General features: G+C 41.9%; 1 protein-coding gene across 1 annotated transcript in view; it reads left to right on the top strand.

Moving 5' to 3' along the window:
* Window positions 1–16,708, top strand: part of Nek11 (NIMA related kinase 11) — a 233,011-nt gene that overhangs the window by 76,225 nt on the left and 140,078 nt on the right. Inside the window, exons 5-6 of the mRNA XM_036193523.1 lie at window positions 6,570–6,634; window positions 7,820–7,946. Of these exons, the coding sequence (XP_036049416.1) occupies window positions 6,570–6,634; window positions 7,820–7,946 (192 nt within the window). The remainder of the gene's footprint in view (window positions 1–6,569; window positions 6,635–7,819; window positions 7,947–16,708) is intronic.

Here is a 16,708-nt window from a genome sequence, read left to right as displayed (position 1 = left end):
AAACAGTTCAGTGCAGATGTTGGTTAATTTTATGTCCACTGGAGTGAGCAATGGGATGTCCAGTTTAAAATGCTGCTTCTGGGTGGTCTATGAGAATCTGTCTGTGTGAAGTTGGTTTTCTTCCCCATTGTGAGTGGGCATTGTGCTACCCACTGAAGGAGGGAGGAAAGAGCCCCCCTTCCCTGCTTATGACTTTGGATGCTCACTCCCCTGGGGCTCAGGCCTTCAGATTTAGACTGACACCCGGCTTCCCTGGGCCTCTGGCCTGCTGATGCAGGTGAAGGGGTCTTGTGAGGCACAAGTGCATGAGTCAGTTCTCAGTCCTAGGTCATGAATTTGGTTTCATTTTGTGGAGAATAGTGACAAATACAGTCTTCTAGAGAAGACAAAGATAATGATAGGTGAATTAAGAGGATGGAGGGAACAGAAGAAAGGAAAAATTTGCTCCCTCCTTTGGAACATTCCTGTACTATGTTTTAATTTAGTTTTTTTTTTTTTTTAAATTTGGAACACTTGGAGTCTGTAGCATATGGCAGGTACATAAATGAAACTGTTAAAGCCTAAGAATAGTCACAGTTCACTCAGCTGTCTTTGAGAATGCTGCACAAACCTCCTTCCTGATGGGGTGTGGAGCTTATTACCCTTGTTTCTTGAGGGAAAGATGGGCAGCCTCTCATGGTGTGCACAGCCTTGGTGCTCTTGAAATATTGCTGATGCTTATGTTAGTGTGCATCCCCAGTGTGGGAGAGACAGGCTGGTACTTTCCCTGAGGTGGCTTTGGCATCACCTAGCTACCCACACATTTCTCAGCCAGCTTGCAAAATGTTGTAATAAGGTATTTAAATGGGTCTCTGTAAAGTGGTGTGGAGAACTCGTTTCCTGGGGAAGGTACCTGCTTCGGAATCCATGCCAGTGTATTTGGCTGAGGAAAGAGGTGTCCTACCCCAGTCTTGGGAATGGGAATGCTGAGGTGAGCTGTGGTGTCTGGTTTTTCTTGATCTCTCACTTTCTCTCATCCCCCCTTCTTGAAGATGTCAGGTGGTCAGTTTCTGTCAGTGCATTTCCACACCGAGTTTAGACTTCTGGTGTGTTGGCCATAGCCAGGAAGTTTTAGAAGGACCCAGTCTCCATCTCCTGGCTCCAACACAGAGGCTCATCATCAAGTCAAGATGAGGAAATTCAAGCAGGTGCCTTTGATCTCAGGATGGGGTCACATGGCAGAGGAAAGAACAGGGGCTTCCCAGGCTGAGCATCATCTGAGAGTCATTGGTTGGATGGGGGTGCGGCCTCTGGGAAGGAGAGTTTGCAGGTTACTGTGAGAGCCTGTCAGGTGTAGATAGACCCGCAGGGGAAGGAGCTAAGGTATCCAACACTATTTATTTAGGGTCTAGGGAGATTAAGACAAAGTCCTCTGTGCCTTTTCCATAAGTCTGCCTTATGCTGGTGCTCTGCCTCTGTAGGCTACTCTTCACCCCAGAAAAAGACCCAGAGGCTGGGAAAGAATAGTCTGACAGGGAGATGGTGGTGGGAATCCTAAAATGAATTTGACCACAAACAAGCAGTTCCTGAATATTTACACAGCACTTGGGGGCCATTGACCAGAAAGGAGAGGAGGGTTTCATTTTCATAGATAAGGGGTGGGGTAGTGGATGGGGAACTATTAGAGATACTTTGGGATTTCTAGAGAAAAATGTAAACAGTCTGAACTCTTTGTCACCTTGTTATTTCCTGCATTTTAAGAATATATTTTTAAAGGGATTGCTGTTAGCCCAGCATATGGTAAGACTTTTTATTATAGGATGCATTTTGCTTACTGTAACTATAAGTCAGTAAATCACAATTTTACAGTTCCCCAATAGCTTGACAGCTGACCTGTTACATAAAACTTCTTACTCCATCACAGAGACAGTCCATTGTGTTTTAAAATTGGTGTTTGGTCTTGAAATGCATAATGCTAATCTACATATTTTCATGTCGTTGTATGTGAGGGATAGTAACATATTCTTATCTGCCACTCACCTTCTGCTTGTCCAGTTGTCACCAGACAACTTTCTTATGTATGCTTTACTTATTCTAACATCACATCAGCCAGTCCTCTGGCATGTCCCCAGCTCATTATCACAAAGCTAAACCCTTAGACTCTCTGGCTCCTTCCATGCTTACAGCTCCAAGAGACAAGACTGTCTCCTTGGATCTAGAATCAATAGGGCCAGCATGAAGAGACTCAACTGAAGATTGCTTTAATTGCAAGTAACAGAAATAACTCAATCAATAGAAAGGATTCATTATTTTGCTTTCCAGGAGGTCAGTTCAAGAGTTGGTTAACTGAAGTGACCTTAGCCATGTCCTCTGGCATTCAGGTTCTTTCTGCTTCTGTTGTTTGGCTGATGTGGTCAGGCTAGTTCTCTTGCAGTTATCAGGTTGGCTGAAACACTTCCATGTGCTATACCTTGTTATAATAACCAAGGTCCAGATCTCTTCTTTCTCTCTCTTTTCTTTCATTTTTTCTTTTCTTTTCTTTTCTTTTCTTTTCTTTTCTTTTTTCTCTTCTCTTCTCTTCTCTTCTCTTCTCTTCTCTTCTCTTCTCTTCTCTTCTCTTCTCTTCTCTCTCCCTCCCTCCCTTCCTCCCCCCTCCACTATTTATCTTATATTTGATAGGAATAGAGACATATCACCTACAAGCTTCTATTGTGTGACTTCTTAGGAAGACATGAACAAATATCTATCCCAGTTAATGAACATCTGAGTTTATTGGGATTACTAACAACATCATTGGTGACTGCAAGACAGCTGCATTGTCCTAAAGCCTACTCAATGTACACATTGACTCACAAAGGCTGTATCCCTGCAGCTTGCTACACAGCTTGCAGACAGCTGCCCTGAAGGAGTCTTTCCAGCATGTGCACACTGCATTGTGTGACCTTGGGGCAGGGAGTCTTCTCTTTTTCTTATAGGTCTGTTAGCTTCCTGAATCTGGGACCTCCTTCCTTCTGTTAAGAAGGAATGTTTAAGTTTGGAGGAAATAGTTGTAAAGCAGCTTCTAGCAGCTTCCCTTGTGTCACATTGGTGTCACAAAATGTTTCAAAGGGGAAAAATATTACTAGCTTGTCTTCTGGTGCAATGCCATACTTGATTTTCCAATGTTCTAACTTTTGCACACTAATCCAATGATTTCAATAGGTCAATCATCATTCATGCATTTCCTTTTGGAGCTTTTTGCTGTTGTTCATTTTATTTTGCTTTTGGCCAGTTGGTCTTGTCACCTGATATTCCTGGTAGTTTTGAGTGACTGAAGAATATAGATGAGTTATTAAGAGATACTGGGTGATGTTATCTCCTCTACAGCTGGTGGTTACATCAGAGGCAGATCACCTTGCTCTAGTCAAAGACTGAGGTAGTTTAAAAATGGATTTAAATCTCCTGGAGGGTCAACTTCTAGTGTGTAACCCTCTCTACCTCTTTCCCTTTCCTCACCTCCTTGGTTTGGTTTCTGTTGCTATTACAAAATACCCAACAAAAGCAACTTAGGGGAGAAACGGTTTGCTTCATCTCACAGTCCCCAGGGCACATTGTCATCATAGGAAGTCAGAGTAGCAGAGCTTAAGGGAGCTGGCTAGTTACATCCATAACAAAGAACAAAGACTTCCTTCATGTCATGCTCAGACCTCTTTATCCTTGTTATTCATTCCAGGGCTAGCCTTTGAAATGATGTTACCCAAAGTCTAGCTGGGTCTTCCCCATTTAACCCAGTTAGGAAAATCCCTCACAGGCATGCCCACAGACCAACCTAATCTGGGCAGTTCCCATTTTGAGCCTCCCTTCCCTGATTGATTCTAGATTTTTGTCAAGTTGACAATTTAAACCAAGCACACCTCCCTAACTTTTTCTTAACTTTACCCTGTTCCTGTTCTATCCTTTCCTAGCCTCTCCCCTCCCCTCCCCTCCACTTTTATCTTCTCCCCTCTTCTTTTTCACACCTTCCTACACTCCCTTTCCTCATTTATCTTTTTATTTGTTGAGATGAGATCTTACACTAGATCTCTAGAATAGGCAGCTCTCTAGCTCACAGTCCTCCTGTCCCAACTTCCCAGAGTAGCTGGGTTCAGCTTCTAGTTTGATTTTATCTGTTAGGGTTTTTCATCTGCCTTGTGCCCATACCATGCATTAACAGTTTTCTGCATTCTCTGCTAGAGTGGAACATTTACTATAGCCAATGAGCCTGCATGCCATTACCACTTGTCTTAGTTCTGTTGCTGTGAAGAGACACCATGACTAAGGCAACTCTTATAAAAGAAGGCATTTAATTGTGGGCTTGCTCACAGTTGAGAAGCTTAGTCCATTATCATTATTGTAGAGAGCGTGGCAGCAGGCAGCCATGGTGCTGGAGAGGTAACTCAGCTATATCCTGACCCACAAGCAGAGAGAGAGATAGAGACTGAGAGAGAGAGAGAGAGAGAGAGAGAGAGAGAGAGAGAGAGAGAGAGAGAAAGAGAAGAGAAGAGAAGGAAAGAGGAGAGAGAGAGAGAGAGAGAGAGAGAGAGAGAGAGAGAGAGAGAGAGGAGAGAGGGAAAGAGAGAGGAGAGACTGGATCTGGGATGGGCTTCTGAAACCTAAAAGCCCACCCCCAGCAACACATTTCCTCCAACAAGGCCATAACTCCTAATCCTTCTAATCTTAACAAAGAGTTCCACTCCTCCCTGGTGACTAAGTATTCAAGTATATGAGCCTGTGGAGGCCATTTTTTATTCAAACCACTGCCCCACTCAAAGTCCATAGTTTACACAGGGCTCATTCTTGATGTTGTATAGGGATTGCAAGACATATGTTGGCATGAATTCATCAACCTGAAGCAGGTTTTGGCGCCCAAATCCTTTATCTAGGCTCTATTAACTCAGTCTTCCTTCTCCTTAGCCTCTGACAGCCACTGTTGTTTTGATCATCTTCATATTTTGACTTTTTCTCAGTGTCACATTGTTGGAATCATATGCTATATAGGCTTCTTTCACTTTGCAGTATGTATTTACTGTATGTTTCTACCAGGTTCTTTCCTAGCTTGATAGCTCATTTCTTGTTAGCACTGAATGACACCCTATTGTCCAGATGTGTCAGTTGACTTGACCATTTATTTACTGAAGAACAACTATTTTGCCTCCATGCTTTAGCAATTGTGAATACAGCTAATCATGGAAGGTGTGGTGTGGATCTAAGATTTAACCCCATTGAACACGTTATAACGTGTTCAATGGGGTTAAGCCAAGACATGATGTAATCCTCAGGTTCTAATTTCAGTGGTCACATTTTCCCTTACAAGTTCTGTTTGGCAACTTCCTTCATCAGTACCATCTCTTTGGTGTTTCTACTTCAGGTTTTCTCTTATTTCCTTTGTGATTTTAAGCATTTAAAATGCACGTAGAGTCTGTATCTCATTTGGTTGTCTGAAAAGCTCTGGCATCTGATACCATTGTCTATTTCTGCTGATTCTTAGTCTACATTTGCTTCTGCTAGATGAGCAGAGGATGTTAACAGTTGAACATTCAGTTCTGGTCTCTTGGCTCAGGGTCTCTGTGACCCCCCAGCTGTTGCATAGCTGGATCTCCAGTTTGAGTGAGTGTTGCCCCTCACTCAGATTTGAGCTTTCTTTCTGAACACACACAAGCATGCTTCTTAGGTCACCTAGTCACTGTCTGGATCGTGTGTGGCTTTCTGCTTTAATGGATGTGTACTAGCACCATCTGACCCATTACACAGACTTTATGTCTTCTGCTGTGACCATTATAGCTAGCCCACAACTTTCTGAGACCACTACATCCTCAAAGGCTGCCCAGGAGTCAACATCTACTGTCCACTCTGATTTTCAGTTTCTTTTCGTATAAAATTCCCAGGAGATTGGCTGCATCATGAGCTCAGCTCATGAGTGCCTATTTGTAAACTTTGTTTAGCATTTGGGGGCCTCTATAGGAAAAGATTTTTGTGTTATCTGGTTCTCTTAAATTTGGAAATAGAAGTCTTAATGGACATATTTCACACTGCTGGCTTATAGCAAGACTCAACAAGTATTTACCATATCATTGTCAGTATTGTTGCTTTCACAACATGTGAACAGTTTGGTAATAATATATTATAAAATTTTGTGATAACTTGCCCATCAACTGAGGGTATGGTTACTGGATGAGGTGTGACACATATTGCACTACAAAAAAGTAGACAGCCAGGCTTACATGGAGAGTTCTGGACCAACCTAAACTATGAGACCTTACCTCAACCTTATCCCAACAGCCATGAAGCAAAACCAACCAAACAGAACCCACAACACAATCTGACCCTTTGAAACACTTGTAAAAAGCAAGACTGCATGTTCCTTCCCCTTTCAAACCTCCCATTTGCGAAGTCTTCTCCTTTTCTTCCAACAGAAATGAAAACTGTTCTTGGCTTTGCAGCCTTTAAGCAATGGAAGCTGGATCTGTGGAAGGGTGTGGTTACTCCCCATATACAACCATACCCTTGATTGTAGATCTGGTTTAGTTTCCTATTTTACATGAAGTTTTATCATCTCCTCCACCCCCTCACAGGAGGATACTCCATCGCGACTTGAAATCAAAGAATATATTTCTGAAAAATAATCAACTTAAAATCGGTAAGATGTTTCAAATACCTGCTCTAAAGCTACAAGCAAGCTTATCCTAGATGCAGCCACAGCAAGCTGAAGTGCATAGTTCAAGCTAATGCTGAAGTCGTCCAGCCCTGGCTTCTTTAACCTTTGTAAATATTTGTTCTTACCTGGATGAGACCAACAAATCCCAGTTATTTTGTTTGTGATTATCTGATCTAAACTGAAGTATAAAACACTTGCTACATGGCTGGTTGATTTAAAAGGCATGCTTTGCAATCCTGCTCTTTACCAGGCACTTTGTAGGCAGTTGACTTGTTTTGCTGGCTTCATTAATTGCTGTGGGTTCCTCATCTACTTAAAAGTTTTATGATTTTTTTATGTGTATGGGTGTTATGCCTGCATATATGTTGTGCACCACATATATTCAGTACTCACCGAGGCCAGAAGGGAGCATCAGATGCCCTGAACTATAGTTGCAGCTTGGTTGTGAACTGTGAGTGCTGTGGATTGAACCTGGGTCCTCTGGAAGAGCAGCCAATGAGTGCTCTTAACTGTTGAGCTGTCTCTCCATCCCCCACCCACTTACTTTAGTACAGTCAGTGAATAGTGACCATACATAATTTAAATGCTGCTATAATGGCTTTATTAATATTTAATTCTTTGGAGCTATATCTCCATTCAAATAGTTACTCAGATGTCTTAGCATCACATAGGAAATTCTGATGGAGGAAAAGAATGCAGGTTGTGACTAACTAAAGAAGTCAGTGGATTCAAATTTTTATACGTATATTCATGAATAGTTAAAATCTTTAGAATTTTCCCTTTGTTCTAAATTAATATCAAATTCTTCTCCCTGCAGGTAAATTTTCATGTCTTCACACTCAATCCTTCTGGAATCCTTCTGTTAGTTATTATCATACTTCCAGTAGCTTAATAGCAGGTTATTCTAGTTTTTTATAATTCTAGAAATAAGGAATCTGAGGTTGTATAATTCTCTTTCCTTGTTCAGTCTTCTTCTTCCTGAAAAGCATACATGTTTAAAGCTATTGATCACAATTATGTAATTTAAAATGTCACTTTCCTTTTCCCTTAAAATAGCATGAGGCACTGCATAATATATGGTGAAGTGAAATCAATTTTAGTTCTTAATTTCCAGTGATGTTTTTTGTTTGTTTAAACTATTTACACAAATTAACCACAATTTCCCAGGGGATTTTGGAGTTTCTCGACTGCTGATGGGATCATGTGAGCTGGCTACAACTTTGGCTGGGACTCCCTATTACATGAGTCCTGAGGCCCTGAAGCACCAAGGCTATGATGCCAAGTCTGACATCTGGTGAGTAGGTGGTGGCTGGCCCCAGGGACTTCTTTAGGCATTTTGTTTTGAAGTTCATCGGCTTACTCCATTCACTCACTGTGCCCCTTTGGGCATTTGAGGTGTTCTGTGGCCAGAGGGAGATGAGGGCTTGGAGCTTGTTATACTCTGTGAAATTCATTTCAAAGATTCTCTCTATTCATAGATGAGTTGGCTGATTTGGATTCTGTCATTCCTGAACCACAGGGGAAAGTTCTTAATGTGGCAGAGGCATTAAATTTTGATGTGCTTTGGGTAGCCTATTAAATAAAGCATTTGTCATCCTAAAGACTGTGCTTCATTTTATTTTAAGGTTAACTCCCAGCTCTGTGGGGAATATGCTGCATTCCTGCATTTTTAAAGACTTTTACTAAAGATACTGGATTTACGGGTAACCTACATTTACCATTTCCTGGATTTTCAGTGACAGAGACATCTGTGATGTCTCAGTTCTATGGTGCTCTTGGGCCAGGCTGAGCCAGGTGGGAAATGCCTCAGTCTGTCCTGCTGTTAGCAGTGGGCTCTGTCCAGGGAGTGTTTCTGTACGTTGAAGAGGGCTTACATAATTTTCAGCATCCAGGGGTTGAAGGGCAATCTAGCTGAGAGCTTGTTAATTAAGTAAATAATTATTGTATGCAAATCAACATTAAGTAGTTCTGGGCTTTCAAAGATGAGCAATGTGAAAGACATGCCCACTTCTGTTTTCTAAAGATGATGAGGTAGAAAATGACCTTTTGTGTGGTTAAGGGGAAATGAACCACCACAGAGCAGCTGGCTTAGGGTCCCTTAAGAGTTTGTTTACTTTGGTGCCTCCCACGGGAAGGGAGCTGTCAAGATTTTCTCTGGCTCCACACAAACCTCATCCCTGGATTTCAGTCTCATGGTTGTTTGTTTTGGGGTTCGAGCCCTTTGTCCTGGAGGTCCATTCTAGTTCACCCATCAATCACTGTCCCTCCCCATGTGCGCCCCACACCAAGGAAAAAGAAAACTTCACCAAAAAGCAGAAAGCAAAACCTGCAAAGGAGTGCCACCTTTCTTCACATCGTTTAATGGAGCACACACTTACTCCCCAGCACCGTGCAGTGACCTGGATGGAAAAACACAAATGCTTGGCTCTTGCTTCTTGTGAAAAACCTTGCTCATTTGGTGATTCCTTTTCCAGGTCAAAGGTAACAATCCTGGGCTTTGCAATGGCTATTAGTTACCTACCCACCTCTCTCTTCATGCTTAATTTAAAAAATATTATGGATTTTAAAATAGATTCAAATAGGGTTGGAGGGAGGATGGGAGAGAGGAGCTGGGAAGGGAGGATGGGAGAAGCTATAGCTGGGATGTAAAATAAAGAGATGAATAAAAATAGATTAAAATATATAATGTTCCCATGACTTATGATTACGTTATCTTAAGTTATTGCAGCATGCCATTTGATTAAGAGCAGATAAGTTCAGAAAGCCATTGTTTAAGTCTCAGGGATGATGTGTGGCAATATACCTGATCCCTTTAGACAGGACATCCACATCTATTTGCCAGATCAGAAGGACGACTCCCAGGAAATGGAGGCAATAGAACCCTGGGAGAAACAAAGGCACTTCTTCATTTCATCTGTGCCCAGTGCACTTGTTTACAGATTGTCCTTGGATTAAGTGGGGAATTATAAGTATATCAAGCAGTATCCCTGTGGTGTTTTGTGGCTACAAAAATACCTGACACATACAAAATCTATTCAGCATTTGATCAGCTCCCCTACTGTGATTATAAACTACTCAGCAAGTATGGGCTGAGAATGTATCATCTTGACCCCAAATAACCACTTTATTATGAATTTAGTAATTACTTTGCTTGTATCTAAATCAAAACAGGCTTATCTAGTAATGAAATTTTGGCTGCCAAACTTAAAGTGGAAGGAATATTGGAGAACTATTAATTATAGTGGCAGATAGAGAAGTGTGACAAGTGATCTTAGGGAGACACTCAGGAAAATTAGATGGTATGAGCTGAGAACCCATCTCGGCTTTGGAGTGGGCAGTATCCATATACTGTGGAAAATTTTCTTGGGATTGGGAATACATATGAATAATTTATAGATGCTTTGCTTTAGCACCAATAGTGGGACATACTATATTTATAGAGCTTAAAAAGAATTAGTCTAATACTAATTACATTTTAATCTATTAACATTTGCTCATATGTGACCTTACTTTCCTTCAATAATCTGTTAGACCTTCCTGGGTTTGATTATGATAGCGTTCAAGTACAGCAAGTTGCTCTCAAAAGATGACTTGGTTCCAAAAGTTGAAAAGCAGTTATTTGGAAAGTTACAATAATAAGGGTCATCAAGGAGAGTGCTTTGAACCCAGCTGATGTGTGTGTTTGCTAAAATCCATTTTTTCCCCATGGGAGAAATATAAATATGACTTGTGGTCCTTAACTGGTTCTTGGATTCAGCTATGAATAGTTAGCACCTAGTCTTCAGAGGCAAAAGGGCAGTGTTTGGGGGGATGGTCCGGTAATGGAGCAGAGAGGAAGCACTATCTTATTGTCAGTCATTCTTTCCTTAGGAGAGTCAGCTAGGCTGCTCCCTGGTACGGGGCCCTGGGTTTGTTGGATGTTTTAAATGGGAAGAATGGTGGTAGGAATCACACTGGTGGAGTCCAGTTCATGCTTGATTATGGACCCAGGCTTTCGGGATCTCGGAAGGCAAGCTTAGCTATATAGGTGGACTGAAACATAGAGGGGTCAGCACCCCCTGTTCTGCCTGGCCCATGGACATGTCCTTGCTGGAGAACAGTAGTCACACCAGTGCCTGCTCTCCTAGAAGGCACTCCCAACCCAACAGCCTGGTTTTGAACCTCTGCAGGAACTGCTTGGGTTAAGGGCAAGTGAAATGGGCCTTTAGTACCAGAGTTTTCTTCAAAGCAGCTCATAAAGCTGGGGGATGTCAGCTGCTGCCACGGGAGCTGCTCCCGATTTAGCTTCTGTGTCTGCTTCTTTTTTATATATATAATTTTTTTATTAAAAAAATTTTCTTTCCTTTTCCATACCAACCCCTGTTTCCCCCTCCCTTCTCCTCTCCAGCCACCCCCACACCTGCTCCCATTCTACCCCCATCGCCTCCACACAGAGGGTAAGGTCTCCCTTGGGTAGTCAACACAGGCTGGCATACCAGGGTGGGGCCTTACTCAGCCTTGATGCAGTGGGGAGGGGCCAGCCCCAACTCGGGATGCTTCTGTTTCCTTCACCAGGAAACAAACGGTTCCCCTGTGGTCTGCTTTCTCTTAGAGGGGCTCCAGGTTAAAGTAGTCTCTACTTCAAGGCTCTCCCCAGTTTCAAGGTCCAGGCTGTGCCTGAGCAAAGGGTGTCATTGAATGCCAGAGAACTAAGGATCAAGGGCTACTCTGAGCTCATTCTGTATGAAAGCTTTCACTCAGTCTTTGTTACATTGGCTGAAGCAAGTCACATACCAACTCCAGTAACAACAGGGCAGGATGCACTTATGTGGAGGGAAAAGGAATATGTGGAAAGAACATTCCCCTCCCACAAAGGACCCATTTTGTAAGGATACCAGGCTGGGCTATAGGAAATATACTGGAGGGGGAAGGTTGGAACAGACTGAAGAGAAAGGTAGATTTTCTCTAACCTAGCACATCCTACTACTTCTGAAGTTCATTCCATCTTAAAAGAGTCCTGGGAGACTGCATAAAGTGAGTAAGGCAGCTGGAACCATAAGCAGTGGGAGCTGTTGCCAAATCCATCCTTAATGGGGCAGTGAAGTGGATAGCCGCTGGGAATGGAAGGATGCCCTACTGTTACTTCCAGTACCCATCTCTTCTTCACCACAGGTGGAGCGCTGTCCATGGTCTTTCCTAGACTGTGGTTTGTATAGAACGCTTAGGGCTGGCCTCAAGAATATCTGAAGATGAAAAATACTCTCTTCATCTTGCAGCCAGTTTTTCTCATACTGCTCCTCTTTCTTGTTTTGCTGTCCCATGGCTACTGACCTTGGTTTTCCATTGGTCAAATTATGAAAGAGATAGGGGTTGGGGATTTAGCTCAGTGGTAGAGCGCTCGCCTAGCAAGCACAAGGCCCTGGGTTCAATCCCCAGCTTAAAAAAAAAATTATGCAAGAGAATATTTAGAGCTTTTTCAAGCAGGAGAAAGTTCACCCAAACCCGTTTTTTTCTATAATTGTTTTTTTAAGACACATATATTGGGAGGATATGGTGGAAAGAATGGCTACTTTTTCCTGATCACAGTCACCATATTTCAAGTGCTCAGTACCTCCATGTGGCTTTTGTTTGCAGAAATGTTGAGCATTTCATCAGGGAAGGGACTTCCGTTGGGTTGTGCTGTTCTATTATTCACTCAGCTACTGTATCTCTCTCTGTTTCTCTGTCTCACTGTGTGTCTGTCCCCCCATGTCTCTCTCTCTCTCTCTCTCTCTCTCTCTCTCTCTCTCTCTCTCTCTCTCTGTCTGTGTGTGTATGTGTGTGTGTGTGTGCATGTGTATGTGTGTGTGCATGTGTATGTGTATGTGTGTGTGTGCATGTGTATGTGTGTGTATGTATATGTGTGTGTGTATATGTGTGTGTGTATATGTGTATGTGTGTGTGCATGTGTATATATATATATGTGTGTGTGTGTGTATATATGTGTGTGTGTTAGTGTGTGTGTGTGTTAGTGTGTGTGCATGTGCGTGTGTGTGTGTGTGTGTGTGTATACCAGTAAGCAACCTTAACTGTCATACCTCATGTGCCACCCACTTTGTATTTTTAGAGTAGACTGTACCAGCCTCAGGGATCTGTCTACCTCTACTTCCCCAGCATTGGTATTTCAAGCAGGCTTTTCATCACATTTGCTGTTTGTTTATTTGGTTTTGTTTCTGTTGTTTAGATGTGGGTTCTGGAGTGATTAAACTCAGGTCCTTGTATCTACAAAGAAGGCTTTCTACTGACTGAGCTTTCCCCCAGCCCAGCTGCTGGTCTTAAATGGGCTCATAGTACTCTCTGTTAGGCATCTGTTGACTGTGCTTCTGGTCTCAGGCTCTGTAGTCACCCCCTCACTGTCTTCCCTTGGCTTCTCCTCACATAGATGCCATACTCCTCAGGTATTAGCTCAATAGCTTGTCTTCATCTATTTGTACTTTGAAGTTCTAGGCTCCAAGTTTTCACTTAGGTGCTAAAAACATGGGACCTGGGATTTTTGCCTTTATTCTCTACTTTCCCTGTTTTGGGTGGAAACTTGGCAGCAGTTCAGAAACCATGCTTCCTGTCTCGCTGCATCTCCTGGATGCTCAGGGTCAGCTTTTAACCCCCCTCTCAGGTGCTTCTTACAGGCACTGGGCATTTGGGAAGCCGTCACAGGGGCTCCAGTGCCTGGTGCCCCTGGTAAACTACTGCTACAGAGCATGTGTCAAGTAGCATTTCAAGTAGCCAGTGTAGCCTGTTATGTTTCACCTTTTTTTTAGAAAAATTTATTTTTAAAATTTAATTATTTATTTTACACCCTGGTTGAAATTTCCCTTTCCTCCTCTCCTCCCATTCCCTCTTCTGAATTCCCCTATGCCCGCCCCCCAATCTGCTCCTCTTCTGTTTCTGTTCAGAAAAAGGAAGGCCTTCCATGGGTATCATCAAAACAAGACATATCAAGTTGGGGTAGGACTAAGCTCCTCCCCTTGTATTAAGGCTGGGCAAGGCAATCCAGTATGAGGAATGGGTTCTCAAGAGCCAGCCAAAGCGTTAGGGACAGCCCCAGCTTCCATTGTTAGGAGTCCCACAAGTATACCAAGCTACACAACTGTGACATATATGTAGAGGGCCTGGGTTGGTCCTATGCGGGCTCCCTGGTTGTTGGTTTAGACTGTGAGTTCCTATGAACCAGGTTAGTTGTTTCTGTGGGTTTTCTTGTGATGTCCTTGACCCCTCTGATTCCTACAATCCTTTTCCTACTCTTCAACAGAATTCCTGGAGCTTTGCCTAATATTTGGGTGTGGGTCTCGGTATCTGTTTCCATCAATTACTGGATGAAGGCCCTTTGGTGACAATTGGGATAGTTACCAATCTGATCACAGGAGATGGCCAGTTCAGGCTACATGTCACTATTGCTAGGAGTCTTAGCTGGGATCATCCTTGTAGATTTGAGTTTCCCTTGCATCAGATTTCTACCTGACCCCTAAATGCCTAACCTTTCCAGTTATCTCTTTCAGTACTTTCCCCTCCATCCACCCCACACCCAATCCTCAAGTTCCCATGCCCACCCATCCCAGGTCCACCCAGGAGATCTCTTCTATTTACCTTTCCCAGAGTGATACATGTGTCCCCTCCTTGGGTCCTCCTTATTACCTAGCCTCTCTGGGTCTGTGGATTGTAGTATGGTTATCCTTTACTTTACAGTTAATATCCACTTATGAGTGAGTACATACCATGCTTGTCTTTCTGGGTCTGGGTTACCTCACACAGAATGACTTTTTTTCTAGTTCCATTTCTTTGCTTTTCAAATTTACCAATGTCATTATTTTTAACAGCTGAGTAATACTCCATTGTGTAAATGTGCCACATTTTTTTTTTATCCATTCCTCGGCTGAGGGACATCTAGGTTATTTCCAGTTTCTCACTATTGCAAATGACACTGCTATGAACATAGTGGAGCAAGTGTCCTTATGGTATGACTGAGCATCCTTTGGGTATATGCCCCAGGGTAGTATATCTGTATCTTGAGGTAGATTGATTGCCAATTTTCTGAAAAACTGCCATATTGATTTCCAAAGTAGATGCAGAAGTTTGCACTCCCACCAGCAATGGAGGAGTGTTCCCCTTGCTCCACATCCTCTCCAGCATGGCTGTCATTTGTAGTTTTGATCTTAGCTATTCTGACAGGTGTATGATAAAATATCAGAATAATTTTGATTTGCATTTCCCTGGTGGCTAAGGATGTTGAACATTTCTTTAAGTATTTCTCTGCCATTTGAGATTCTTCTGTTGAGAATTCTCTGTTTAGATCTGTATCCCATTTTTAATTGGATTATATGGGTTTTTTTTTTTTTTTTGATGTCTAGTTTCTTGAGTTCTTTATATAATTTGGAGATCAGCCCTCTGTCAGAGGTGAGATTGGTAAGGATCTTTTCCCATTCTGTAGGCTGCTGTTTCTTCCTATTGACCATGTCCTTTGCCTTACAGAAGCTTCTCAGTTTCACAAGGTTGCATCTATTGTTAGTCTTAGTGTCTGTGCTACCTGTGTTCTATTCAGAAGTTGTCTCCTGTGCCAGTGAATTCTAGGCTATTTCCCACTTTCTCTCCTTCATGTTCAGTGTAAGTGGTTTTATGCTGAGTTCTTTGATCCACTTGGACTTGGATTTTGTGCAGGGTAATAGATGGATCTATTTGCATTCTTCTAGATGCTGGCACCCAGTTTGGCCAGCACCATTTGTTGAAGATGTTTTCTTTTTTCCATTGTATAATTTTGGCTTCTTTGTCAAAAATCAGGTGTCCATAGTTGTGTGGATTTATGACTGGGTCTTCAATTCAATTCCACTGACCCACCTGTCTGTTTTTATGCCAGTACCATGCTGTTTTTTTTTAATTACTATAGCTGTGTAGTAGAGCTGGAGATCAGGGATGGTGATATCTTTGGCAGATCTTTTATTGTACAGGATTGTTTTAGCTATCCTGGATTTTTTGTTTTTCCATATGAAGTTGAATATTTTTCTTTTAAGATCTGTAAAGAATTGTGATGGAATTTTGATGGGGATTGCATTGAATCTGTAGATTGCTTTTAGTTAGATGGGCATTTTTATTATGTTAATACTACAGATCCATGAGCATGGCAGATCTTTCCATCTTCTGATATCTTCTCCATTTTCTTTCTTCAAAGACTTGAAGTTCTTATGAAGCTACAGTTACCCTGATACCCAAACCACACAAAGACTCAACAAAGAAAGAGAATTACAGACCAGTTTCCATCATGAACATTGATGCAAAAATACTTAATAAAATACTCACAAACCAAATCCAAGAACACATCAAAAAGGATCATCCACCATGATCAAGTGTGCTTCATCTCAGAGATGTAGGGATGGTTCAACACATGAAAATCTGTCAATGTAATCCACCATAGAAACAATCAAAAAGAAAAAACACCCAACATGATCATCTCATTGGAATCTGAATCCAATACCCCTTCATGATCAAAGTCTTGTAGAGATCAGGGATACAAGAAACATACCTAAATGTAATAAAAAACAATATAGAGCAAGTTGACAGCCAACATTAAAAGGAGAGAAAGTCAATTCCACTAAAATCAGGGACAAGACAAGGCTGTTGACTCTCTCCATATGTATTCGATGTAGTATTCAAAATTTTAGCTAGAACAGTAAGAAAATAAAAGATCAGAAGATACAAATTGGAAAGAAAGAAGTCTAAGTATCACTATTTGCAGATGACATAAGCAACCCAAAAAATTCTACCAGGGAACTCCTACAGCTGATAAACACCTTTAATGAAGTGGCTGGGTGCGAGATTAACTCAGAAAAAGATCAGTAGCCCTTTCATATACAAATGATAAAATGGCTGAGAAAGAAATCAGGGAAACAACAACCTTCACAATAGCCACAAACAATATAAAATATCTTAGGGTAACGCTAACCAATCAAGTGAAAAATCTGTATGTTTTATCTTTTTAAGTTTTATTATGCCTGGGCAGTTTATGCTAATATTCAATTCTAAGAGCTATTTAGGTTATTATACACTAAA

Source organism: Onychomys torridus, chromosome 7 (assembly GCF_903995425.1).
Source record: "Onychomys torridus chromosome 7, mOncTor1.1, whole genome shotgun sequence".
In the NCBI taxonomy this organism is placed as follows: domain Eukaryota; kingdom Metazoa; phylum Chordata; class Mammalia; order Rodentia; family Cricetidae; genus Onychomys; species Onychomys torridus.
This window is presented reverse-complemented; position numbering and strand designations above follow the sequence as displayed.